At 38.2% G+C, this 27,876-nt stretch overlaps 1 protein-coding gene across 1 annotated transcript; it reads right to left on the minus strand.

Moving 5' to 3' along the window:
• On the minus strand, window positions 1-23,552 carry LOC107843850 (protein transport protein SEC23). Its single transcript, XM_016688254.2, has 13 exons — window positions 22,913-23,552; window positions 18,396-18,674; window positions 17,553-17,726; window positions 13,784-13,945; window positions 10,295-10,437; window positions 9,679-9,754; window positions 9,429-9,604; window positions 9,254-9,335; window positions 7,028-7,105; window positions 6,707-6,868; window positions 6,349-6,612; window positions 1,255-1,359; window positions 1-491 (listed from the first exon to the last, which is right to left on the minus strand). The coding sequence occupies exons 1-13, from the start codon at window positions 23,360-23,362 to the stop codon at window positions 348-350; spliced, it is 2,295 nt and encodes a 764-aa protein (XP_016543740.2). The 5' UTR covers window positions 23,363-23,552; the 3' UTR covers window positions 1-347.
• Window positions 23,553-27,876: the final 4,324 nt, after the last annotated feature.

Below are 27,876 nucleotides of genomic sequence, written 5' to 3' on the forward strand. Positions count from 1 at the left end.
TGCACTTCAAGAAACTATAGAATAAAACTTTTTTATCCGACTTACTGTCGTGTACAACTACTTAATTTTGTCTAATAGTATAACTCAGCCCCTTAGAAATTGGATCCCACTTGCAGTAGAGATATATGTTCTCACTACAATATCAAAAGTTATTTTCTTTCTTTGACGTCTAACAAAACCTCCCCCAAGTTCTTAATACAGAAGCATTACAACATGTTGCAAATAACTAAGTCAGGTAAAAATGATTTCTAAATTGAATTGTCTTGCTGTACAATCACTCCAAATGAAAAAAGTTGTACAAAATTCTCCGCTTACAACTGCTAGACTCTAGAAATTTGTCAACAGCTCTAATGAACAGCCAACCGCTGCAGATGATCCAAGAAAACCTCAAAACTGACGTCATCCGTGAATATGATATCTCCACCAGGAATAGGAGGAGCATCAGAGTTGTATGTGGCAGAGGGATTCAATTTTGCTAGCATAAAACGGGCCTGTACAATATTTATAAGAAGTATCAGCACTAGAAAAGATTTCTCTTATTATAAACTTACCTTTGCCTACAAGAAAGTCAAATGTTATTCTATAAGTATAATACAAGAAGAAGATAACTTCAATGCTCATAATCAATTTTGGAAAAGGAAATGAATTCTTTCCAGGCGAGAGCAACTTTATCGCAAAAAATTTGATGTCCAGATCTAGTTTCCACTATGGTCACCAGATCTTTCGATAAAGACAGGAGGAGAATGCTAGCAAGCAGGTAAAAAATTGGGCAAACAGAAAGCTCAAGATGAAACTCGGCTTTTTTCTGAAAAAAAATTCATGAATACTAGAGGCATTAAAAAGTGCTGGCTGATCTTCCCAAAAGGTGTTCGCTTCCAAAGTTTTTCTACTAGAGCTGCTTAAATAAGCAACACAAGCAAATTCTCTCCATATAACTGAAACATGATTAGCTTTTGGGCCAAGTTTTGAAGGAAGATAACAAGTTATAGTTAGAGGAAAAAAAACATCTTTAACATGGCATTTTACCACAAGCTACCAACTCAAAGTGCCAATCCAAACCTTTTGTTCAGAACAGGAATTGCAGACAAAAATGATATATCACAAACCTCTTGCTGTTTACGAAAAAATTCAAATATGTAAAAAGGAAGTATAAAACTGAAGAATCACAGATCAGCATCTGCTATAAAATCTGAAATACAGGCACATGCATCAAAAACACTGCATATATCTTATATAGAAAGTGTAGTTAGTAACCTGAGATCCATATTGATCGCAAATGACCAAACGAGGTACTGGAAATCTTTCACGAATAATGGCCTCTGCATCTTCTCTAGGAGATTTTAATAGTTCAGCAAATGCCTGCCAAAAGAGTAAATTTAAGGCCACAGAAGTGACGAGCAAACTCAAACTCAAACCCAAATCATCAGGAGTTTTGTGCACCATAACATAGACAAGAGGACCAGAATCAAAATGGACCCAGAAATAAGATTAATTGTTTAAAGCAGGCTACAAAATGAAGTGTAGGTCCCGATAAGCAAGGATGCTGAAGACTCCTTTCCACATCATTGCTGATTCGGCACTTCGATTTTTTTAATCAAACAAAAGAAACAAAAAGTAAATTCTGGTTTATGGATTTTCAATTATTCGAATTCCCATGACCATTATCATGTGTCTGATGGTGAAAATAAGACTAGATCGGATAAGTGTGCAACCAGTGCTGGCATTTGATCAAAAAGAGCAGAAATCCTTCCCTTGAAAGATCTAGATCCATGAATCTAAGTTGAAATTTGAAGTTGCTATTTACTCTCTCACATGTGTGTGTCTATGGTGTAATCCCATATATCATGATCAAATCGGTGACAAAAAGAAAACTGGTCTGAGATTAAATGACTTGGGATAAAATCCTAGAATCAGCAATGGATTAAAGTTCTTAAATCTTTAAGGGGTCGTTTGGTAGTGTATAAGATAATACGGAATAGGCTGTATTAGTAATGCTGGAATTAGTAGTGCAGGGATTAGTAATACAGGGATTAGTAATACTGGGATTATTTTTTATGCAGTGTTTGGTTTGATGTATTGAAAACAATATTTATTGTTACATTTTAAAAAGAATATTATTTGTTTACAAAAATACCCCTTTGACATATTATAACTCTGTGTATTTATTTTGCAAAACTTTATTATCCTTTTTTAAAAATAAAAAAAGTAAAAATATAAGTAATTATTTAGTTTGGAATTTTAAGATTCAATCAACAACAACAACAACAACAACAAACCCAGTGTATTCCCACCTAGTGGGGTCTGGGGGGTAAGATGTACGCAGTCCATACCTCTACCTCTAAAGAAGTAGAAAGGCTGTTTCCGATAGACCCCCGGCTCAAGGCACGAGATACCACACAAACACATAGTAAAGCACAGAACAAGATTACATAACATAAATACGGCACCCATAAGTAATATAAAACAGAGGAAAGCACACAGATTCGTAATAAAACATGGAACACGGAATCATAACAGGAATAAAACCCCCACCAAGTAATTCCCTACACTAGCGACCCAAACTGGCCCTAGTCCTCTGCCCTAATTCGCGTCCTCCAGACCTTCCTATCTAGGGTCATGTCCTCGGTGAGCTGTAACTGCTCCATGTCCCGCCTAATCACCTCACCCCATTACTTCTTCGGCCTACCCCTACCCCGCCTAAAATCATTCAACGCTAGCCTCTCACACCTACGGACCGGGGCATCCATGCCCCTCCTCTTCACGTGTCCGAACCATCTCAATCGGGCTTCCCGCATCTTGCACTCCACTGGCGTCACACTAACCTTCTCCCGGATAGTCTCATTCCGAACTCTATCCCCTCTAGTCAGCCCACACATCCAGCGCAACATCCGCATTTCTGCCACCTTCATTTTTTGGATGTGGGAGTTCTTAACTGGCCAACACTCCGCTCCATACAACATGGCCGGCCGGACTACCACCCTGTAGAATTTGCCTTTAAGCTTGGGCGGCACCTTCTTATCACACAGCACCCCCGACGCGAGCTTCCACTTCATCCATCCCGCCCCAATACGGTGCGAGACATCCTCGTCAATCTCACCGTTACTCTGGATCACGGACCCGAGATACTTGAAACTATCCCTCTTACATACCTCCTGTGATTCCAGCTTCACTACTACCTCATTCTCCCGCCTCACGTCATTAAACTTGCATTCCACATACTCTGTCTTGCTTCTACTCACCCTGAACCCTTTAGACTCAAGAGTTTGCCTCCACACCTCTAATTTGTCATTCACACCCCCTCGAGTCTCATCTATCAGAACTACATCGTCTGCAAAAAGCATACACCACGGCACCTCCCCTTGAATACGCCGCGTCAACACATCCATCACCAACGCAAACAAAAAGGGACTAAGAGTAGATCCCTGATGCAATCCTGTCAGGACAGTGAAATGCTCTGAGTCTCCTCCCGCCGTCCTCACCTGAGTTTTCGCTCCATCATACATATCCTTAATTGCTCTGATATATGCCAGCGGTACTCCACTCACCTCCAAGCATCTCCAAAGCACCTCCCTGGGGACTTTGTCGTAAGCCTTCTCCAGGTCGATAAACACCATGTGCAGGTCCTCCTTCCTCTCCCTATACAGTTCCACCAACCTCCGTACCAGGTGAATTGCCTCCGTCGTCGAGCGGCCAGGCATAAATCCAAACTGGTTTTCCGAAATAGACACTATCCGTCTCAGCCTCACCTCGACCACTCTCTCCCAGATCTTCATAGAGTGATTCAATAACTTAATCCCCCTATAGTTATTGCAACTCTGGATGTCACCCTTATTCTTATAGAGAGGGATCATGGTACTCCACCTCCAAGCCTCGGGCATCTTTGCCGTCTTGAAGATTTCATTAAACAATCCAGTCAACCACCTTACACCAGCCTCTCCAACGAACTTCCAAAACTCTACCGGTATCTCATCCGGCCCCGTCGCCCTACCCCTTCGCATCCTGCGAACAGCCTGTCTAACCTCTTCTACCTTAAAACGTCTACAATAGCTAAAATCCCGACACTCTTCTGAGTGCTCCAGTTCCCCCAAACATAATAGCTCTATCCCCTTCGTCATTCAAGAGCCTATGAAAGTACGACCCTTCCTCTCCCTAGCCTTAGCGAGTCTAAACAACTTTTTCTCCCCTCCTTTCCCCTGTAACCCTGCATACAAGCTCTCAAAAACGGCCGTCTTAGCTGCCGTAACTGCTGACTTAGCCTCCTTCCTCGCTAGCTTGTACTCTTTCCTGTTTACCCGCTTCTCCTCTTCGTCCTTACTCTCCACCAACTTAGCATACGCCCCTTTCTTGATCCCCACTTTCTTCTCCACCTCTTCATTCCACCACCAATCCCCCCGATGGTGCCCGGCCCGGCCCCTAGAAACACCCAACACCTCACTTGCATTCTCCCTGATGCACCTAGCCGCCCTATCTCACATACCATCCACGTCCCCCCTACACTCCCACACCCCCATTCCCGCCAACTTCTCCCCTATCTCCCACGCATTCACTGGCGTCAGGCCGCCCCACTTAATTCTAGGTCTACACTCCTTACTCCTCCTCTTTCTATTCTTCTTTATACCCAAATCCATAACCAAGAGCCTATGCTGGGTCGAAAGATTCTCACTCGGGATGACCTTACAGTCCTTACACAACGCCCTATCCCCTTTCCTAAGCAACAAAAAGTCAATCTGGGTCCTGGCTATCGCGGTTCGAAAGGTGATCAGGTGCTCGTCCTTCTTTGGGAAGCCCGAGTTCACCACCACCAGCCCAAAGGACCTCGAAAACTCCAATAGGGTCCCCTCTTCATTTCTCTCCCCAAAACCAAAACCACCATGCACATCACCAAAGCCTCCCGGTAACGCCCCGATGTGCCCGTTGAAATCTCCTGCTACAACAATCTTCTCCGAGCTAGGCACACCTCTCACCACCTCCTCCAAAGCCTCCCAAAACCGCATCTTCTCCTCCCCCTCCGATCCCACTTGCGGCGCATAAGCACTACACACGTTCAGGGTAAACCCCCGAAAGACCAACTTAATAGTCATCAACCTATCGTTGATCCTCTTCACCTCTACTACCTGACCTCTAAGCTCTTCATCTACTAAGATGCCAACTCCATTCCTACGCCTCTCGCTCCCAAAGTACCACAGCTTGTAACCATCCACATCCCTAGCCTTAGACCCTACCCACTTGAACTCTTGAACACACGCAATGTTGATCCTCCTCTTCCTAAGAATCTTCACAAGCTCTATGGACTTACCCTGAAGGGTCCCTATATTCCAAGACCCAACCCTCAGCCTACCGTCACTATCCACACGCCCTCCACTACCCCCCCCCGCTGCCAAACCTTGGCCTCCCTCCCACTCCCGCCCTTTCCTCATCCCCCGCCCCCACCACGGCCCCACGCCCCAACCCCCTCAGACATGACCCTATCCACCCATTACCGCCCACAGCCACAACTACACGAAAGTATAAGAAAATATAAAGATATAAACGATGGTAGTAGCAAAGCAGCAGCAAGAAATACAAGGCTCACACAAATTCAAAGAAATACTCCAGAAACAAAACTATACTCAATTAGGGGGCAAACACCACTAGACTCAACACCCACAGCCCCAAATACAGATTCCCAAGCCGATAACCCAATTTTAAGATTCAATCATTCACTTAAAAAAAAATTGTCATCATTTCTTTATTTGTTCATCATTTTTTTGTTGTTTCCTCTTTTTGTGATGTACTTACGTTGGAGGGAGACACATGTAACTTTTGAATGAGACAATAGAATTATTATTAACATAAATTTGTGTTCCGTAAAGTGTTAAAGCTAATTAGAAAAATTATTTTTATTTATAAATATCCTATTTACAAAATTAAAGCTTGTATGCAATCATGCAATTTATTTTCGAATTTTGACCAATAAATATTTTTTAAGTTAATGGAGTAGTTTTTTTATGACTAAAATTATTTGGAGGGATATTATTATCTTGATAAATTGAAAAGAAATAACTCACATTGAATAAATTGAAAATTTTTTAAAAAAAAATTAAAGAAATTTGAGGGCGTTTTTGTCTTGACACATTTTTATCCATGGATTGTAATCCATCGATTACTAATCCCACCAAATTGGATGTATTAGTTATACACCCTATAATACCATGATGTATAACTAATCCTTGTATTAGTTATACATAGCTTCAAAATTGCTACCAAACAATGTATTAAGGAATCCCACCATGTAATCCATGGATTATGAAAATAATCCACCCTACCAAACGGTCCTACGTGTTTAGTTTAGACAGAAAAGAAGGCTACCTGATGTTCAGGCTGTTCATGATATCCAGCTTTTCTCCATTGAGCAATATTTGATCCATGAAAAACGACAATGGTAAAATAAGAATCTAGAAGAAGGATTCTATCAGCAGCAATTGCAGCCACATCAAGGAGGACTGGTTCCGGACCAGAATGAAAATAATAAGCTATCAAAGAGGGCTGAATCATCACGACTGAGTTAGCAACATTTTCCCGGTTCAGAATCATTCTAAAATATGCCGTCTCATCTGGACTGTTTCCAAAAACCTGAGCCAGAGTTGATGCTTACAATTGAGCACGATTGTAGAGACAGAAATGTAAAATTAATATGTTTGATGTTTACAATCAAGATGAAAATTACCTGGACAAACTGAGATCGCCGCAAGTGAAACATAAACTGGGGAAATATTGAAAAACGAGGAGATAGAGTGAAAGAAGATGGAGTGTCTTTTTGGTAGTCACCGAACCGAGAACACATGTGTATCAATGACTTATCCAGCCATCTAATGGGATCAAAATCAGCCTGCAAGAGAAAGTGGAAGTGGGATTCCAAAAGGTAAAGAACAACAGTGCAAAATAGCTAGTCATAACAAAGAAAGCAAAACTTCTTGGAGGAAAATGAAAAAAAACAACAACCAGCTATAAGGTTAAATCATCTATAATAAGACCAGGAAGGTGATACCTCGGTTTCCATTTTGAAAGTCACTTGTCGTGCCATTACCACAGCAGCTGCTTCTTGATCAAATCCAGCAATGAGGTCCTATGAAATACAGAAGACAGACTTTTCGCTGAAATGATAAGACGATATGCATAGTAAACTACATCCTAGTTACTTTATCTCTAAAGTGACCATGAATAAAATCTACAAGGATTTTAGTTTAAGTGGCATAATTGTCAAAAGGCGGATATATAACTTTAAATAAGAAAAATATACATTAAGACTGAATTTAGTCTTGGTCCTTTGTACCTTTTCTTAAACTAGTACAAAGATGATTTAAGATATTCGGCAAAGTAATGAAAACTAGGAACCACATGTTTTCAAGACATATCAACTCAAACATCTGACCTTGTAACACTACCTACTCATGAACTATGATGCCATTAAAATTGTTTCAGTTAGCAACAAGGTTAAGTTTAATTTCGCGTTGCAATAAAAAGGACAGTTCATCATCAAAACCAGACTAATATTATTTTTGTGCATTTATTTCACTATCATGACCACATATTGTTCCCGACTCTTTCTCAAAATTGTCTCCTCGACAAAAAGAGAACTTTTCGCCTCCCCACTTTCTCAACGTTATACAAAGAGTTCTGCAAAACACACTTAGAAGACTAAATTCTTCAAAATTGTAAGTCATCTTCGCTTTCTTAGTTCTACTTAGGAACTCAACAATTTCAACCCAGCTTAACACTTCTACACAGTTAACGTAAGATAAACTAGGATAGAGTAACAATATAGCTTAAATTGATGACACGCAAACACGGATAAATCTAATGAACGTCGCATAACCGTGTTTCCAAATGTATTTAGTATTAAAAGAGGTATAGAAAATTTTTCCTCTGATAAACAATGACTAAAAGATCTCCCAAAACCATCTGTTTGGGCATTAGACATATCACATGTTATTTAACATACTCTATCCATTTTAAAGTTACCAGTTTCAAAAAAAAAACATAATCTATCCATTTTAAGTTAGATGTCTCATTTGGTTTGAATACAACTAGAATGATGAAGGCTGGATTTCTTATTGTAACTAAATTAAAATGGGAAGAAATGTAAAGATAAAGTGACTTTTCGACTAATTTGACAATTTTCAAGAAAAAAATCCATCGTGAAGTATTAATTTTATAATCGTGGTGTCTGGACCAGCTTTCGCGCACCGCCACTACATCGACGGGTACCTGCCACCACCCACCAGATACCAGGTAACTGTTTCCACCAAGGCACGATGTACTTTTATATAAAGATCCCATATTACTTTTTAAAAATGAAATATTAGAGAAGTATAGATAACGGCAAAGAAAAGCTTCAAAAGTTGGAAAGTGAACAATCTCGGGACAACCTAAAATACAGAAGAAAAAAGTTGAATGTCGGACAGCGGAAGTTAAAGGATATCAATCATCAGATCGTAATATTTACATTGTTGATGCTTATTGATGAATTTGTAATAAATAGGGTTACTTGTTGCTCCTAAAACTGGTGGAGAAACATGAGACAAATGGCCTATAGATGACTGCAGAGAGCCTCAAATAAGGATCAGATTTCGACCAACAGAGATTACGAAAGCTCCTTTGGGGACCAACAGGGCATGAAACCAAAACCCTCATTACTTTTAATATCAGTATCATATGATTAGGTTTATCTGAGGATAAGCGATGATCTCACAGACTCACAATATTAGATATTCACATACTCTTTTAGGATTCCAAGGAGTTTGAGGTGGGTAAGCAAAGTGCAAACAGCATCTACTGATTCCCCAAACTATCAACCTGCACATGCATCTCACTTTGTACCATAAGGATTGTAATGGCAGAGGCCAAAGAATGGTTAATCGCCTTTGCAACCCTAGGTCAACTATGCCTATTTTTAAATTATAGCAAAATCAACATAAACCCAAAAATTATTTAACGAAAATATGTCCAAGCGCATTCCCAAAGAGGAGATTAAGCACTTCATGTTCTTGTTGGAGACAAAGGAGCTCGGGTTATCCTAATCTGATAGAGCAACTATCTTTCTCATCTCTCTTCTTATCCATCTAAACCACCCTGATATCCTCAATTTCATGATTTAACTACTGAACTCATCGATATTTACTTCTGTTTACATGGAAAAAGCATAAACGATAAAGGCAAGGAAAAAACACCATAAGCAGAAACAGACAGCATAAAGTGCATAAAAAATCCTTGCCTGTACACTTCCAGGTCCAGCAACCCATCGTCTAGAAAGGGTAGTAACCCGTTGTCTCATTTGACCACTAGGGTGCTGATAACTGGAGAAGAATATTTTTGATGTCAGGAAATTATTGACCATAGCCAAACAAACTCGTCAGTACTTCTCAAGAAATAATAAGCTAAGTTCATACTATGTCAAAAACTGGAAATAGAACTGTGGATTTGAAGATGGAGCAATTGCATCTGGGCTATCCTTCTTAGCAACGTCAAATATTAAACAAAACGTTGTAGTTTTATCAAGACCACACATCTTCCAAGCTGTTGTATTTCCCTGACCTACCACAACCTCAGAGCACAAAGGACCTTTCTGTAAAACGACACCATTAATAAGTATCTAAAGAAGCTTGAGAGAAGGTAAGCACTTATATTAGTAAAACAGACCTTATCAAGTGATGCACAAGGGCCAATAATCCCCTGAACTTTCATATCTTTTGAGCAATTTATCTCAAAAATACCACTGCAGACAAGCAAAAATACTACCTAAGTTGTAAGACAGAGAACTTGATAACATATTAATGCTAGCAAATGAAAACATTTCAGACCATTTATCAGCATCCAGAGTGGTATTTTGTGCAGAACTGTGTATAACATGTTAATATTGACACAAAAGTAACAATAGAAGGTTCAGAACTGTGTATAACATGTTAATATTGACACAAAAGTAACAATAGAAGGTTCCAGTCAATGGTCTCAAAATGGTTTGTAATCAAAATGAGAAAAACAAACGCTAATAGGCTTAGTGCCATCATAATTACTTGGCAATGACGGCATGATAATGAGATGTCACTGGATGTTTAGAAGTAGAACAAAAAATAACAAAGAGATATTACCCAAAAGCTAGATCAGAAATTAGAGGTTCTAAAGTACTAGATTTCATCTGGAAATTTCTTCTGTTCCTTTGAAAGGGGCCAGGGTTGTGGGGTCTCTGTCTCTGTGTGTGTGTGTGTGTGTGTGAGTTTGGTGGGGAAGCAAACCAAAGAATGTTCATCAACCTTACTTTGATGACAGTCCAAGATGATTGCCACCTGACTGGAAAACTTGTTTCAGAGAATCCTTGAAAACACTATGACCAAAACTTTCTGCCAGAACAACAAGTCCACCAGTTTTCTCACTTGCAACTTTAATTTCAGCAAGGCCAACCTAGCATATAACAGATTCCATATAAGTAGAGAGAACCAGCCATACAGAAAAAAGCAACTGGTCACAAGGTGAGAACTACCGTATCTGATCATCTAAATCAAACCAATAAATAGATGACAAGATATGGTATATATCTATCCCAATCATCAAAAACCTGGTTGCAATATACTGAACTTGTCCATCCCAACAAGAAAAAGGAAAACAAAAAAAACATACGGTCAGGAATGATTATCTCAGTTGATTATATGACGGACAAAAAATGTATTTTTAGTATATTCAGGTCGGCAAGGTGCATCAGGGAGATAGGGGAGAGGTTGGCGGGAATGGGGGTGTGGGAGTGTAGGGGGGACGTGGATAGTATGTGGGACAGGGCGGCAAGGTGCATCAGGGAGAATGCAAGTGAGGTGTTGGGTGTTTCTAGGGGCCGGGCCGGGCACCGTCGGGGGGATTGGTGGTGGAATGAAGAGGTGGAGAAGAAAGTGGGGACCAAGAAAGGGGCTTATGCTAAGTTGGTGGAAAGTAAGGACGAAGAGGAGAAGCGGGTAAACAGGAAAGAGTACAAGCTAGCGAGGAAGGAGGCGAAGTCAGCAGTCATGGCAGCTAAGACGGCCGCTTTTGAGAGCTTGTATGCAGGGTTACAGGAGAAAGGAGGGGAGAAAAAGTTGTTTAGACTCGCTAAGGCTAGGGAGAGGAAGGGTCGTGACCTCGATCAGGTGAGGTGCATTAAGGGGGAGGACGGTAGAGTGTTGGTGGAGGACGGCCACATTAAGAAGAGATGGCAGTCGTATTTTCATAGGCTCTTGAATGACGAAGGGGATAGAGCTATTGTGTTAGGGGAATTGGAGCACTCAGAGGAGTGTCGGGATTTTAGCTATTGTAGACGTTTTAAGGTAGAAGAGGTTAGACAGGCTGTCCGCAGGATGCGAAGGGGTAGGGCGACGGGGCCGGATGAGATACCGGTGGAGTTTTGGAAGTTCGTTGGAGAGGCTGGTGTAAGGTGGTTGACTGGATTGTTTAATGAAATCTTCAGGACGGCAAAGATGCCCGAGGCGTGGAGGTGGAGTACCATGGTCCCTCTCTATAAGAATAAGGGGGACATTCAGAGTTGCAATAACTATAGGGGGATTAAGTTATTAAGTCACTCTATGAAGATCTGGGAGAGAGTGGTCGAGGTGAGGCTGAGACGGATAGTGTCTATTTCGGAAAACCAGTTCGGATTTATGCCCGGCCGCTCGACGACGGAGGCAATCCACCTGATGCGGAGGTTGGTGGAGCAGTATAGGGAGCGGAAGAAGGATCTGCACATAGTGTTTATCGATCTGGAGAAGGCATACGACAAAGTCCCCAGAGAGGTGCTTTGGAGATGCTTGGAGGTGAGTGGAGTACCGCTGGCATATACCAGAGTAATTAAGGATATGTATGATGGAGCGAAAACCCAGGTGAGGACGGCGGGAGGAGACTCAGAGCATTTCACTGTCCTGACAGGATTGCATCAGGGATCTACTCTTAGTCCCTTTTTGTTTGCGTTGGTGATGGATGTGTTGACGCGGCGCATTCAAGGGGAGGTGCCGTGGTGTATGCTTTTTGCAGACGATGTAGTTCTGATAGATGAGACTCGAGGGGGTGTGAATGACAAATTAGAGGTGTAGAGGCAAACTCTTAAGTCTAAAGGGTTCAGGGTGAGCAGAAGCAAGACAGAGTATGTGGAATGCAAGTTTAATGACGTGAGGAGGAAGAATGAGGTAGTAGTGAAGCTGGAAGCACAGGAGGTATGTAAGAGGGATAAGTTCAAGTATCTTGGGTCCGTGATCCAGAGTAACGGTGAGATTGACGAGGATGTCTCACACCGTATTGGGGCGGGATGGATGAAGTGGAAACTCGCGTCGGGGGTGCTATGTGATAGGAAGGTGCCGCCCAAGCTTAAAGGCAAATTCTACAGGGTGGTAGTCCGTCCGGCCTTGTTATATGGAGCGGAGTGTTGGCCAGTTAAGAACTCCCACATCCAAAAAATGAAGGTGGAAGAAATGCGGATGTTGCGCTGGATGTGTGGACTGACTAGAGGGGATAGAGTTCGGAATGAGACTATCCGGGAGAAGGTTGGTGTGACTTCAGTGGAGTGCAAGATGCGGGAAGCACGATTGAGATGGTTCGGACACGTGAAGAGGAGGGGCAGGGATGCCCCGGTCCGTAGGTGTGAGAGGCTAGCGTTGGATGGTTTTAGGCGGGGTAGAGGTAGGCCGAAGAAGTACTGGGGCGAGGTGATTAGGCGGGACATGGAACAGTTACAGCTCACCGAGGACATGACCCTAGATAGGAAGGTCTGGAGAGCGCGAATTTCAGCAGAGGATTAGGGCCAGTTTGGGTCGCTAGTGTAGGGAATTACTTGGTAGGGGTTTTATTTCTTTTATGATTCCGTCTTCCGTGTTCCATGTTTTATTACGAATCTGTGTGCTTTCCTCTGCTTTCCTCTGTTTTATATTACTTATGGGTGCCGTATTTATGTTATGTAATCTGCTTCTGTGCTTTACTATGTGTTTGTGTGGTATCTTGTGTCTTGAGCCGGGGGTCTATCGGAAACAGCCTTTCTACTTCATCAGAGGTAGAGGTATGGACTGCGTACATCTTACCCCCCCAGACCCCACTAGGTGGGAATACACTGGGTTTGTTGTTGTTGTTGTTGTTATTGAGTATATTCAGGTCATAAAATAAAATATCTCATACAAACATATAATTTGGCATCCAATATGTCCTGGAGCCCTTTTTAAGACCTTGATGTCATTGAGTTGGTGTATGCACTACTTCGAAGGTCAGCCTGAACTCACTAAAACTAAAAATACGCTATTATCTAGAAGGTCAGCACATTGAGGAATCATTACATATGCATCTGAAAAATAATGAGACCTCCCAAGTTAGATTAGTTAGTTCAGGTGATGCCTGATGGTCAACAACGGTCAACAACTCAGGCAGGATATTGTAAAAAGTGGATAACAGCGTAGACAACTCATTTCCCCTTTTATGCTTAAAAAAGGTATAACAAATAAATGTGCCCTTTAACTTGGCCTTAGCTGGCATCTACGCCCTCCAACTTTGGATGAGCACAAGTAAGCACTTAAACTATCGTAGAGTTGACGAAGTAGACACACGCATCCTAAGGTGTTTATATAAGAGCATGGTCATATAAATACCAAATCTCTCTATAAAAGAAAATCCCCCGGGTATGAAAAGGTGAAACTTAAGCACTTCAATCCAGAAGTGACTTTCACTCATCTATTTTATAACGTTGGCACTGACTGAAATAAGTGAAAGTATTTCTATCAAATTCTGGGGAATAGTATTTGATTGTTACCTGTTCAAGTGCACAAGCAAAAATATCCAGTACATGCCCTTGATGCACAAGTTGCTTCGAAAGTCCCTCGTAAAACTTCACAGCCTTATGAAACAAAGGAGCAGAATCTTTATCCAGATCCTTGTGAGACCTGATGGGCTCAGACAAAATCTTCGACACAATCTGCAATATTCAATATTAAGACAAATCACTCACACGTACATACATGTCGAGTTGTAATTGACATTGAAAAGGACCAAACACAGAAATAACATGCGCATGATACAGAATTTGTATTCGATATAGACATGCTTAGTATTTTTTGTTGGCTCTCGTTACTTTAAACTTTATCATTAAGAAGTTGAAAACCTCTCAATCTGGGTATTGATAATCATTCAAACAGTGAGGCACAAGCAATCTATTGGATCCGATTTACATGATGAAAAATATAAAGAGAACAAGGGGGGAAATGACTTTTATTTGTTTTATCTTTTATGTATTAGGACTCCTCTTCAAATATGATTTTCCTGTTCTCTTCTTTGTTGCTTCTTTTTTGGAGTAAGGTAATAATACTTCTTTGTTGCTTCTTATACTTACATTTTTTTTTTTGAAACTGATAACTTTATCTATTTCTGTAATGATGAAATCAGTACATAAGTTGCACTGAAACCATATTTACAAGAGTACCCTATACACTACTGCCCTGATATTACAATGAGTCTAAAACATCAATAATAGTGACCGTGTCATTTGAGTACACCTGATTACACCAAAAACACAAGGTCAAAATACAATTCAGCTTGACTTGCTCCATAATATTCTCTATGCTCTCATCACATCTAAGATTCCTCTCCTTCCAAATTATCCACCAATGCATGCATGCTGGGACTATTCTCAATTTTTTCTTCATCAAGATAACTATTTATTCGCGTCCTAGTGTTCAACAATGCGAGTCCTCTTTTTCTGCTCCTGCTTCGGGAATCTTTTCTCTTCCGCTTCTCTCTCCTACTCTCTTACTATCAACTATTCTTTTTTCCCTTAATTGTATCTCCTCTACAATATTTTCCTTTCTCTTGCTCTTGATTTATAGGCTACTTATTTTTATTTATTTATTTATTTTTGGGGGGGGGGGGGGGGGGGGGGGGGGAGAGAGGAGATCGATTGAATTGTATAAAAATAAATCTATTACAATTTTAATGTTGCCATTATACTTCCTCCTTCCTTGTTCACGTGACACAATTTCCAATCTTGTATGTTCGAAAAAAGAATGACGCGCTTCTAAATTTGGAAACAATTAGTCTTCCACTTCTCATTTTACCTTTATCAGAATTTTTTATATCACATAATGTTATGACATGTTTACGGCCAGAATTTTCCAAAATAGTTTATAGCTGCACATGTGATGGCGGGTTTAAGACCACAAGTTTCAAATGCTTTCACTTCTTTCTTAAACATTGTGCTGATATAAACTATGCTACATAAATTAGAACAAAGGGAGTAGTATTTTGGAAGTTCATACTATTAAGTCAAATGCTATTTGACATTATAAGTGTTAAATTCATATATTACACCCAAGGTTCTAAACAGTGGTCATGAGGCGGGTACAAACTTTGGAGACTTAAGGTTCAAATCCCAACTGAGACAAAAAAAAAAACACTAGGGGCCTGTTTGGAAAGCCATCTAGTAATTGGATTTTGGTGTAATTACACAGTTTGACTTGGTGTAATCTAGAGGAGATAACTACACTCGCCAATTTTCAAGGAGTTGAGAATTGGGTGTAATTACATCATATAATTACAATTTACATGGTTACTTATTAACTTCTATATATTTCCTTTCATTTTCTTTTTCTCATTTCTCAACCTCCTTGTTATTTCATGTATTTCCTCGTATATTTTTATTTTTTTTCTTTCAACATAACTACATTATTATTCTAGTTTTGAAACTACACCTACTATTATTAGAAAGAATAGATAATTAACAAACTTGATATATAATGAGTGATGTTATTAGAGTAAAAAAATTTTTGTTGAGTGCAGTTATAGACTTATGTTTTTCCTTTCTTTTGAATTGCATTTACTCAAGTTATGCTAATATTTATTTTATGTTTTGTTGGACTTTGATATAAGAATATTATATTAAACTTTGTTTTTGGATTTTGAATTTAAGTTATATTTTCAAATTCAGTTTATTTTTTTTAATACTATTGACTTGATATTTCACAATGTATGTTGTTTATTTTTCACTTACAATTGATAGATTTATTTTTTATTTGCACAATATTATGTTTATGTTTATAAATACTAGTAATCTTTTTGTCGAGCATCCATCTATGATGTTCTTACAAAAATGTGTTATTTTAGTTTTATAATTAATTAAATTAAAATATTATTAACTTAACACTCACACACACACATGTACGTATATAAAAGAACATAACTTGATGCATGTTGAAAATTTTGTTTTCGTGTCGTAACTTATTTATGTAAATTAATTCATTCGTTAGTTCTATAGTAGACATAAGGTAAAATATTATCGCGTTAGAATGAACTGATGATAAGTTGTTTTAAACTAAGTGATTTATTTAGATTTAACGCTACCAAATAATAACCGTGTTATTATTAATTTCAAAAGTGTATGCTTAACTAAATTCACAAAAACTTAATAAAGGTATTGTCTATAATTCCATCTCTACATCTTAGTTACAAATACATGATTATTAATTGATATATTTTCAAGAAATAATACGTATCATAAATTACCTAATTAAACATCATTTAATGGTGCGTATTTTTCAAATATTAACTTTAATCTTTTGATAATTATTTTTTTATTTTTAAAGTGATTTAACTGTGTAATTACACTTATGTAACCAACCAGTACGCTTGTATTACATTGTAATTACATTATGGCAAATAAACAGGCCATCGTAATTGCTCTGTTGTATATTTATTAGGTTGTATTATTACTACCCTAGTAATTATACCAATTCCAATTCCTTGGTGGTTTTCCAAACAAACTCTAGATGATTTCTTATCATCCGCTTAATCTATATAAGCCCTAGAGGGCATTCGGCGGAACAATCGAGGTGCGCACAAGTTGGCATACACACCACTATTATTGAAAAAAAAGGTGTTATATTCATATATTATTTTTTTGATAACCTTCTTATATTATGTAACTTCCGTTTTCTATAAACTATGTTCTTCAATTCAAAGAATCTTCTGCTTTGGTTCTCATTACTTGTTTTTAAAGCCCTAGGAGCCTCATCATATTATGTGCTTTTGCCTTTGAGAAACACTAGTTTTACCTCCATCTGCTCAGAGAAAAGACAACAAAGGAAAATGTCAAGCCTAGGATGAGGAAAATGTCAAGCCATTCTCCCTAGGTTTTGAATGCATAATTTTAACATGAGAACCTAAAAACAACCTTACAATATCAAAGAGCCTAAAGAACAGTGAACCTTTAACAAAGGGCATGCATTAAGCAACCCTTTCTCAACAATTCAAGTGAGAGAATTAAAATGACATGTACTAAGCGGGACCTTGCATATCAAAGGCAGAGTAAACCAGTCAATTAGACAAGTGAATAATGTATTTTCACTTTTTCCTTTTTGGGAATAGTTTCATTTGTTTTATACTTCCACTAGGAAGAAAACTGTGGCTTCCACTCCCAAACCCCTCACAAAAAATTAGGGAAACGTCCTTATAACTTTATCTTATTATAATCACAAATGAGAAACTCAAATTAAAATTCATGCTTAATAACTCAACAAAAGGCTATGACTTACCGCACCTGGCCCTTCTGTTGAAGGCCCACCTAAGAATGCCATAATTCTGGCACCAGAACCGGGAACACATATACCCAACAAATGAGAAGCCACACTCAATGCTGTACCAGTGCACCGTGCAGCTCGATGATCTGCTGGCACAGGCCAAGGATCTCTTTGAAGCTCCTCTAATATCTGGAAAAGATCATTTTAGAAGTAAAATTAAGTTAGATACAAATGGAGTAACAAAATTAGCACTATAATCTAATGGCTTGTCAATGCCATTCAAATTGAACAAAAATATCCGATCGACCTTTCACACTTCCATTAGAAAATTCAAAATTTTGTCACTTTTTAGATTATAGAGTAAAGTATTGTTAAGTTGCGAGAAACGTTGAATAAACACCACGTTATTATTCATTTACATTTCAATTAGTATAAAGGTAGAATAAAATTACACATTTTATGGCACACCATAATAGATGAAATGTCTCATTTAGAAAAACCGTCATTGAAATTGGAACGCACTGGGGGAAGTATATTACAAAACTTTACATCTGCAAACCCAAATGAAACTAAAAATAACAGAAAGGGACAACCATAGCAACCAAGATGAGTGCATTCAATCATGTTCAAAGGTGTAAATGAAGCATTTCTCTAGTTTGGTGGGGGAGGGAGGTTAAGTGGAATTCAAACACATCCATTTCCACTAATAAATGCAATATATTGTGAAAGAGAAATCTTTGACAAGACTGACAAACTGCATCCCCTTTTTCCCAATTACATGTTATGTCGCAAGTTCTGACAAATGTGCAGCATGTTTAACAGTATTTACATATAAAAAAGACACCATTGGAACCATACCGAGTTGAGTGTAAACTCGCACTCAGATGCAGGCAACAAAAACCTAGAAATACTCTCTTGAGAAAGCCCATCTCTAACCCCAGCAATGACACCTGTGGCTGGCTTAGGCTTATTTGCAAAGAAGCCCATTTGCTCCAAGACTTGATCTTTAGAAACTTCCTTTGACCCCTTGAACACATAAACCTTTGGAATCTGCCCAAAACCCAGCTCATGAACATGCACGTAGGTCCCGAATGTGATTAAGCCAATTAAACAATTCTCAGGCAATGTGCCCAGTACCTGCTAGTAACATAAGAAATCAAGTCAGTGAAAAAATTACTACAAGGAGAAAAGGAATTAGGATCTTCATTTGTCACTTTAACAAAAAGTAGAAACAGAAAGAATCATTATTTTCAACGAGACGTGCTTGTATGACACTGAGGGAGGATGTCCAGCGGATTGTTTTATACGTGATACTCACAGTTCACACTCCACTTTGAACCAAACCTTTAATTGATAAAGGAACCAAACTAGGGATTTAGGACCAGATACAAATGTTACCTAAGTATATAAGGCTTCAGTTTGTGAAGGAGGACTACACTGCCCTTCACTACCACATCATCTTCCCTAGATCATACCATTTATATACTTGAAGTCTAGAAGAGACCACCAATCAAAAGAAGAACTATTTATTAAGTTATAAGGTACTGGGTATGCCTTCTTCAACTTTTGCATCCCCTGATGCCTTTAATGATATTCCACTTGCATCATCAAAAATAAAACCAAAACTATTTACCACAAAGCATGCCTACACAAGAGGTGTCGAAACAAAACAAAAAATGACATAAAAAGCTAGGGAAAGCAGCATCTTAAAAGCGACAAGGTCCATTAGATCTGACGCAAGACGCGAAGTGTTTGCTTCTACGATTATACTGTGTATGTCAACATTCAATTTACAATAATCATATTATTATAAAAGTGGGAAGCCTCAAAGTTGAAAGTTGAAAGGCCAATTTACCCATCAAATATTGAACGACTATTTTACCCTTCAGAAAACCAAATTAACTATTTATGCTAACATACAAAATTGTGATTTTAGATGATTGATTTTTTCATTTTAGAAACATTATTTTCATGAGAAATTTTAAATGGGGTAGTAATACTTTAATGCTTTAGGCATTCAAATGAGAAAAGTGAGGGGTTGTGTTTTATCCTCCATTTATTTCACAGAAACGTCTCTCATTAAATCATGGAGTACAAAGGTCATCTTTGCTCCAAATCTGTTTTTGAATAACTCTCCAAGAAATTAATCAATAGCCAACCACTTTTTTAATACCGAAATTCCAAGGAATTTGAAGAGTTGGATTTGAGGGTATCTAAAGTACTCCGTTTCATTTTACTCGGTCCCATTACTAAAAATCATTGTTTCAGTTTTCTTGTCCAATTCATGAAATTAAAAAAAGTTTATCATTTTCTTTCAATACTTTCCTTATTATTATATGACTAGATAAAGTATTAGTAGAACAATTTCGACTTCCAAAACAATTAATAAGGTTAGTTTAAGAATAAACATCTAACAAATATTTTCTTAAGGGAGTGTCAAGTCAATATGAATCAAGTAAAATGAAACGGAGGGAGTAGTTCAACTACTTATTTTAAATAAACAAATACTAAATCGCTGCATCAACTAATTAGTAGCCCGCTGCCTTTTGGTCGAAATATAAATTCTAGAGAATTTGAAGAGTTGGATTGAATAAATGAGTATTAATTTATTATTAATTAATTAATGTATGAAAAAAGATCTCAAGTACTTCCTATAGGAAAGAGCAGTATAAAACAAAGAAAGGAGTCTCATTTCCTCAAGTGTCCTCTCCATCTTTATGGGCTCTCAAGTCTAGGAGCTTTGTAGCACATTAGTAATTTTATTTATTAAATTTTCATTTTTTCTTTACTTTTTGTCTTCCCTATTTTAGTATTTTTTTTCTGTTGAAGTACTCACTCGATTCAACTTATACTGCTCCAAACTTCACGAAGATAATATCATTAATTCCCCAAAACAAGCATATGATGAAGAAAATAATTATGACAATCATGGTTTCAAATTTCAGCCTACGCGATTATCAATATTGAATGTTTCTTGGTGGTAAATATGTTGGTTCCGGGCGGGGGTGGATCATTGTATATATTGATGTAATACATTGTATATTTAAGGTTATATTTTTTACATGAATATATTGATTTTGAATTCCCTAAACACTAGAGGTTGGCTCAATGGGAAACTAAGTTCAAGACTCAAGAACTATATTTTATTTTTTGAGCCTCCTAATGTATCCTTTCTTTATGTTATTGTTGAATGTATCTCTGTTTTTTTAACGATGGAAACATAAAAGTACATCATATTTGATAGTTTTACAATTAAATAAATGGATATTCAGTATGAATAAAACTTCAGTGTTTAAATGATATTTAACAATCATATTGTTTTTAACAACTCAACCAATAAAGTTTGTATTTTCTCTAAATGTCATGTAAGTCATTACGAAGATATTCCAATTTCATGATTGTGTAGATTTATAGTGTTTATGCTATTAGTTTGAAATACACGTGCAATGCACTTGTTCAGAAGCTAGTATTGATATTAATACAACTCCTCAAAGTTGATATTCAAAGGATAACTGTTCCTCATTGGAATCACTTATGAGTGTCATTCTTTGAAGAGCAGCTCACACCCACGTGAAGTGCGTGGCATCACCCATGAAGCGGTGACCCCTCCCTTTCCATTGCTTCATCACTTTAACGGCAAAGTGATGGCTTTTAATAACACTCTGAAAAAATAATCTAAAAGTTCACCAAAGAACAACAGCAGCAAATACCACTACTCCTACATTCAATTCAAAACCAGTTGAATTCGTTGAATCGTTAACACTATTCCACTCTAAGTTGCTCGGACTCGGGTGCGTGTATCCGACAGGAATACGAATTCGGGAGTCGGATTCGGAGAAATTTAAAATTTAAGATTTGGAGGTACCTGATCAAGGTATGGATAAGGGAGCAGGGATTCGGCTAAAAGTTATCCAAAATTATGAAATAAAGCTATAAAGATATTCTAAATTTTGATAGATCTTCTATGTCGTCCCCCAAGACCCCAACTTCTTTCGAGCTCTCTGGTTCTTTCCCTCAAAAAAAGAAAAAGTCTTTCAAGGCCTTCCACCAACTCTCCTTGTGAATCAGTGCTACTGTCTACGAAAAGTCAAAACATAACCACTTCTCTTAGTTTCTCTATGTTTGGCTTGAAACATGAATCAACGAATATTGACCAAGAATAAAACCTACAAAGGAGACAAAAGGAATATAATGTTGAAGGTATGCCATTTCCTCTGTCTTAAATCTATTTTATCTTTTATCTTGAGAAATCAAAATCTCAATTTTCCGCCAAATCCGTCCATGGACTTTGGTCAAAGTATCTGACGTGGGTTGACCTAATCCCAAACATATCTGCACCCGCAACCGCAACCGTCTCGTGTCAACACGGGTGCGGCAGCAAAGATGAAGATTTTGTGCAACTTAGATTCCACTCCAATTGAACCCTTTTCATTCCAATACTCAACAATTTGTCTTTTTCAGATACACATGATTCTTTAAAAATACATATTCTCCACATTTATGGTGACATACGCAGGGACAGATCTAAGGAGAGTTGAGGTGTTCACCCGAACCCCCTCGGCACAACATTGCATTATATATAAGGTAATTTTTTCATTCTTCGCCTATATATAAACTTCAAATCTCCTAAACACAAGATTAGATGGTGGCTCGATGGTCTTAAGGGCTTCAACATTCACCTCGAGGTTCCAAGTTCAAGTCCCAAGCACTATATTTTTATCTTTCGAACCCCCTTAATGAGAATCTTGGATCCGCATACAAGTCTCTAAACAAGATAAAATGACTTATGAAACTGTATCAACACTACTAAACCTTCATCCTGACTTACTCTTACCACCTATGTGCACCCTTTCTCTACTAATTCCATCTCAAAACAAATGTAAACAAGTAAAATTAGAAAAAAAGTAAGGATCTTTCAACAACACTGTATCAAACTACACCCAAGGGTGTGGTCTAGTGTTCAATAAAGTGCCGGTTCAAATCCCAACAGACCAACAGAGACGGAAAAAAATAGGTCACTCTTCCCATCTGTCCTAGCCTTGTAGACAGAGTTAGTGGTATCTATTGTTGCAGGACTACGCTAGGCATGCTGCTGTAATTGTAATACTATGCCACTTGATTGGAACCCATCTCATTCCAATACTCAACAAATTGTCTTTTTCACATACATGATTCTTTAACAATAGACATTCTCCACATTTATAGTGACATACGAGAATACGAGTCTCTAAACAAGCTAAAAATTACTTAATACTGGTACCACATTAGTGGACACTTTCTCTATTAAAAGTAAACAAGTAATAAAATTAGAAAAAAAAAAAAAAAGATCATTCAACAACACTGCATTAAACTCAACAATTCTCAAAGCACATAACCTGTAACAAAGACGACTTGAGGTAACCAATCTCCTCTTCAATAACACAAGTATCGATCACGAACAAAAAAACCGGGCTCGTCATCGCAGCTTTATCTGACGGAGTCTCATACTCAATAGTAGTATACTGAGGAAACAATTCCGCCGGCATATTAGTCTCCGAAATAGACTGATAACTCGGCGGGAAGTGATTCCTCTGAAGACAAAAACAGCAGATCCAGATCTTAGTAGCCGAGAAATCGACTATCGAAAAAGGATTCAACACCGATCGGCAATTGCGACAACGGAGTGGAGCGTAAGGAAGAGTAGGAGTATTAGGTAAGGGTTTTAACGGTGTGTATATAGCGGAAACGGGAATTACGCATTGCGCGGCTTCCGATTTGCTTCCCGGTAATACGTTCCACGGCATACGTACGGCGTCTTGTGTTTCGAGTTCGAGGAATTCCGTCATTGTTGCGGCGGAGGAGTGGCGGTTTGTTTGATCGGATCGCCGTGGACGTGGTGGCACTGGCCAGCTCAGGGAAGGAGTTCTCTTTTTTTTTTTTTTTTTAAGAGTGTACTGATTATAAGTTTTTTTCAAATTTATTTCGAAAATTTACTTATATCCCTCAATTAAGGTATATACATACCAGGTCCCTAACTTCCAAATTTTGATCTAATTAAACATTTTTTACCTATATAGCACATTGCGTGCTGTGTAATCGCAGAAGGTACGTGAGGAGTGAAAAAGCAATCCATGTGGCAAAAGTTAACGTTAAATAACATTACTTTTTTCATCCCCTTCACTTTCCCTCTTTATTTAATCAAATTTCCTCTTTTTTTTCTTTCATTCTCTCCTCCATAGCTCAATTCTCTCTCAATTTCTCTCATCTCACTATCAAATTTATCTCATAATTTCTCTTAAATCATTTTTTTCTCTTATTTTCAATGAGAATGTTGAAAAATTTCGTTAACTTGAGGTTTCCGATTTGTGTTATTGTTCTGACTTTTGTCTTTTAAGAACTTCAAGGACTCCATTAAATTCGGGTCATAGATTTTTTAAATGTAAAGTTCCAAAGGTTTGTATCATTTTCACATATTTTAATTTTATTTTTTTTGGTGATTTTTTTATTATTCTACTGTTTTTGCATTTTAGGAAAATGGTGGATGTGGGTATTTTAGATGGATTGATCCAAAACCTTTAATTTTTGTGCATCAATATCCTGAGGTAGAATCGAGCTTAATGATCTGTAACGCCCCGAGTCTGTACCCCGAAATCTATACGGTGCTTACGACCCCGAAGGACCACAAGTTAACCCATGACTGTTATCTGCTGTGAGCACTGAGTAATAATACTGTAATAAATATGGAAAATAGGTTGAAATGTCATAAGGTTCAAAATCTGTAGATACTGATAAAATACACCCTCTTCAATAATATCTAATAAAATATCTGAAAACTAAAATAATATCTGAACTAATCTAGTATGAAAAGCCTCTAACTGAACTGACTGAAAGCGGAGTTGATGAGATAAGCCCCCAACTAACTCCGACTACTGAACTACTGATAAACCGAAATACTGAAATAAAAGTATGCCATCGATAGATAAGGACTCACTACTGAAACTGCTGCTGATAACTGGATCTGTCTATGCGCGGTCAGGAACCTGAGCGTCCGAACCTATGATATGAGACATCATTGTGCAAAGAAAGAGTATGCGTTAGTACGCGGAATGTACTGATATGCTAGATGGGATAAGGCTGAATGCAAGGGTTCATATGCATGAACAAAAACTGACTGAATGATATAGAGTAACTGGATATGAGAGTACATAAATAACTGAACTGTTATAAAGACTGAGCATGTAATTCTATGCATGTACGTGTATACTGTAACTAAGCTTGTCTAAAGCTAAGCACTGAATTCTGATACTCAGATATCTGAAGTTACTAATAACTGAGTTACTGATACTGATTGACTGTATCTGACAGTCTTGATTCTGTAGAACTGAACTGAGTTCTATTCTGAAGACTGAAATTAAGACTGTGGGAGATAATCATCTAACCGACATGCCCCAAATAAGATAATTGAGTTGTGGTCCAACCTGTGACCCCAGTTGGGAGGATGTCAGTACCGTGCCACGAGTAAACATAACTAAAGAGATACCCTCATCTAGCAGGTACTCTAATAAGAACGGTAGAACCCTCAACTGGCAGGATAAAACACCTCATCAACCTTCAACTGGCAAGTTTGATGTCTCAACCTACGTTGGCTACGTAGTTCTGGAACGCAAAGATTGTTTCTAAGGATCACACCCTCTACTAGCAGGTGAGCCCCCATCCTTGGGTTCACTCGGTGCTGAATCCTACCCTCAACTGAAAGATACTAAACTGAGTATACTGAACTGGACTGGACTGATACTAAGTTTTTCTGAGTTCTGTAACTGACTGAATTCTACTGATCGTGACATGATTGATACTATTTTGTAACTGACACTGGCTTTAGATAAACAGCTAAATTGTCGAGTATTAAATACCCCCAGGACTCGATAGTATGAAAAATAAAGCATAGCATAATCTTGAAAGACATAACAATAATTACTTGTTCATAATTCATTCATAGAGACATTTTATCAAACACTTGTAGGGCATAAGCTTGTACGTATACTAGTATGTCATGATTGCATCATTTAATTCACATAGACATTCTATCAAACACTTGAGAAGCACAACTTAATGCACATAATCATGGATAACATATAAACATTGCAACTAAATTGCCCAAACTTGCAAATTCATGGGTTTAACATGCAATTCATATAATTTCTCATAAATACTATTTTATTTTCATGAATCTTATCATAATCATGGATTGAAAACAAAACTAACATCATAGATATGTGTACAATCAATTTCAAGCATTGGAATCATGAATCTATAACTTGTAATTTTTTTAAAAAAAACTCTTGGGCTTCATGGGTAAAAGGAACCCACGAATGACACCTAACATACCTGAATTGATAAGTTCTTGGTGAGTTTCTTGAGTCGTGTTCTTGATTTCTTGAGAGCTAGAATTTGCTAATTGAGAGAGAATGATTTAATTTGGGGGAAAATTGAGTGAATAATGCTATATCTAGGAATGATTTAAAAATTGTCACTGGAAAAACCCGATTTGGGCACCTGGCGCGATACGGCGCTATCGCGCCGTGCCACTGAAAATTGACAATTAGGAACCGCGTTGGAACACTGGAATTGGAAAATTATGAAAATGTTGTTTGGAGCGACGCGCCAATATCGCGATGGAACACTGGAAAGTGACCATTGCCATTTGGCTGGCCTCCGCGACGCGGTGATGTGCCAGTTGGCACATTGCTTTACAAAAATGGCTCTAACTCTTCACCCGGGCATCGGATTTGAGCGAATTTTATATCATTGGAAAGCTGATTGAATTCCCTATGCATTGGTAAGATCAAAACTGAAAATTATTGAGTATTTCCAAAAAATTTATATAGGATAACTCATGGACTGAGAGTTAATTTAAGTTAGGAAAATATGGGGTATTATAATATCTCCCTCTTGGGAACATTCGTCCTCAAATGAGACTGATTAAGGTGAAAAACACTTATAGACTGAGTTTACGCATTGAACATGTACACTGAAGCATGACTACTTGACTGAACTACTCACAAGCTGAGTTCTTATACTGAATATGCATATCTGATGCATGGAATACATGTCTGAAGTTACTAATAAGATGAATTTTTCATATTGAACATGCATATCTGATGTATGAGTACATGTCTGAAATAATTCATGAATGCATGACTGATTATGCAATGGTAACTGATATCAAGATTATAACTGTAATTGAACATGGAACTGAGTAGAGTTAAGGAAGAATGTTACCTTAAACTGAATCTGAGTTTGCGGAGAAGAAGTGAGGATACTTGGTCCGCATATCTGCTTCTGCTTCCCAAGTAGCTCCCTCAACAGATTGATTCCGCAAAAGAACTTTGATCAAGGAAACTTCTTTGTTCCTCAGTCTGCGAATCTGACGATCGAGGATTTGGACTAGAACCTCTTTGAAAGATAGATTATTCTGAATATCTAAGCCCTCTAAGGGAACTATGACTGTTGGGTCACCAATACATTTCTTTACAAAGAAGACGTGGAATACTGGGTGTACTGAAGTTAGATCTGAAGGCAACTCGAGCTCGTAAGCTACTTTCCAAAATGATTGAGAATTTTGTAAGAATCGACATATCGGGGACTGAGCTTTCCCTTCTTGCCGAACCTCTTTACTCTCTTCATGGGAGAGATTTTCAAGAACACAAAATCACCAATCTCAAACTTGAGATCCTTTCTCCTCACATCTGCATACGATTTCTGTCGTCTCTAGGCAGCCCTAAGCCTTTCTCTGATCAGTTAAACCTTCTCTAAGATATCAAACACTAAGTCAGGCCCTATTACTGCGGCCTCACCTACCTTGAACCAACTAATTAGAGATCTACATCTCTAACTGTAGAGAGCCTCAAATGGAGTCATATGTATACTGGAATGATAGCTGTTATTATATGTGAATTTGATCAAAGACAAGTGGTTATCCCAACTACCATTAAAATTGACAGCGCAGGCTCTTAGCATATCTTCTAGAGTCTGAATGATCCTTTCTGCTTGACCATCTGTCTGAGGGTGGATGGTTGTACTGAGGTGGACTTGGGTACCAAGGCCCTTTTGGAATGCTTTCCAGAAATAAGAGGTAAATTGGGTACCTCTATCTGAGATGATGGATACTGAGACTTCGTGTAACTTGACCAACTGTCTGATATAGAGTTTGGCGTAGTCCTTGGCTGAATAGGAAGTATGAACTGGTAAGAAATGAGCTGATTTAGCTATCCTGTCTACGATAGCCCAAATAGAATCATGCTGATGACGAGTACGAGGCAAACCCATCACAAAGTCCATGTCCACTTCCTCATATTTTCAT

The sequence above is a fragment of the Capsicum annuum genome, chromosome 1 (assembly GCF_002878395.1).
Source record: "Capsicum annuum cultivar UCD-10X-F1 chromosome 1, UCD10Xv1.1, whole genome shotgun sequence".
Lineage (NCBI taxonomy): Eukaryota > Viridiplantae > Streptophyta > Magnoliopsida > Solanales > Solanaceae > Capsicum > Capsicum annuum.

Bases quoted from the DNA above. Each gene is read 5' to 3' on its own strand.
- LOC107843850 (XM_016688254.2), bottom strand. From the start codon at position 23,362: ATGACGGAATTCCTCGAACTCGAAACACAAGACGCCGTACGTATGCCG. The intron at 18,675-22,912 runs GTTATGTGCTTT...TGTTACTAGCAG, and splicing joins TCAAGTCGTCTTTGTTACAG to GTACTGGGCACATTGCCTGA. The intron at 1,360-6,348 runs GTAGCCTTCTTT...CTCTTTTGGCAG, and splicing joins ATGAACAGCCTGAACATCAG to GCATTTGCTGAACTATTAAA.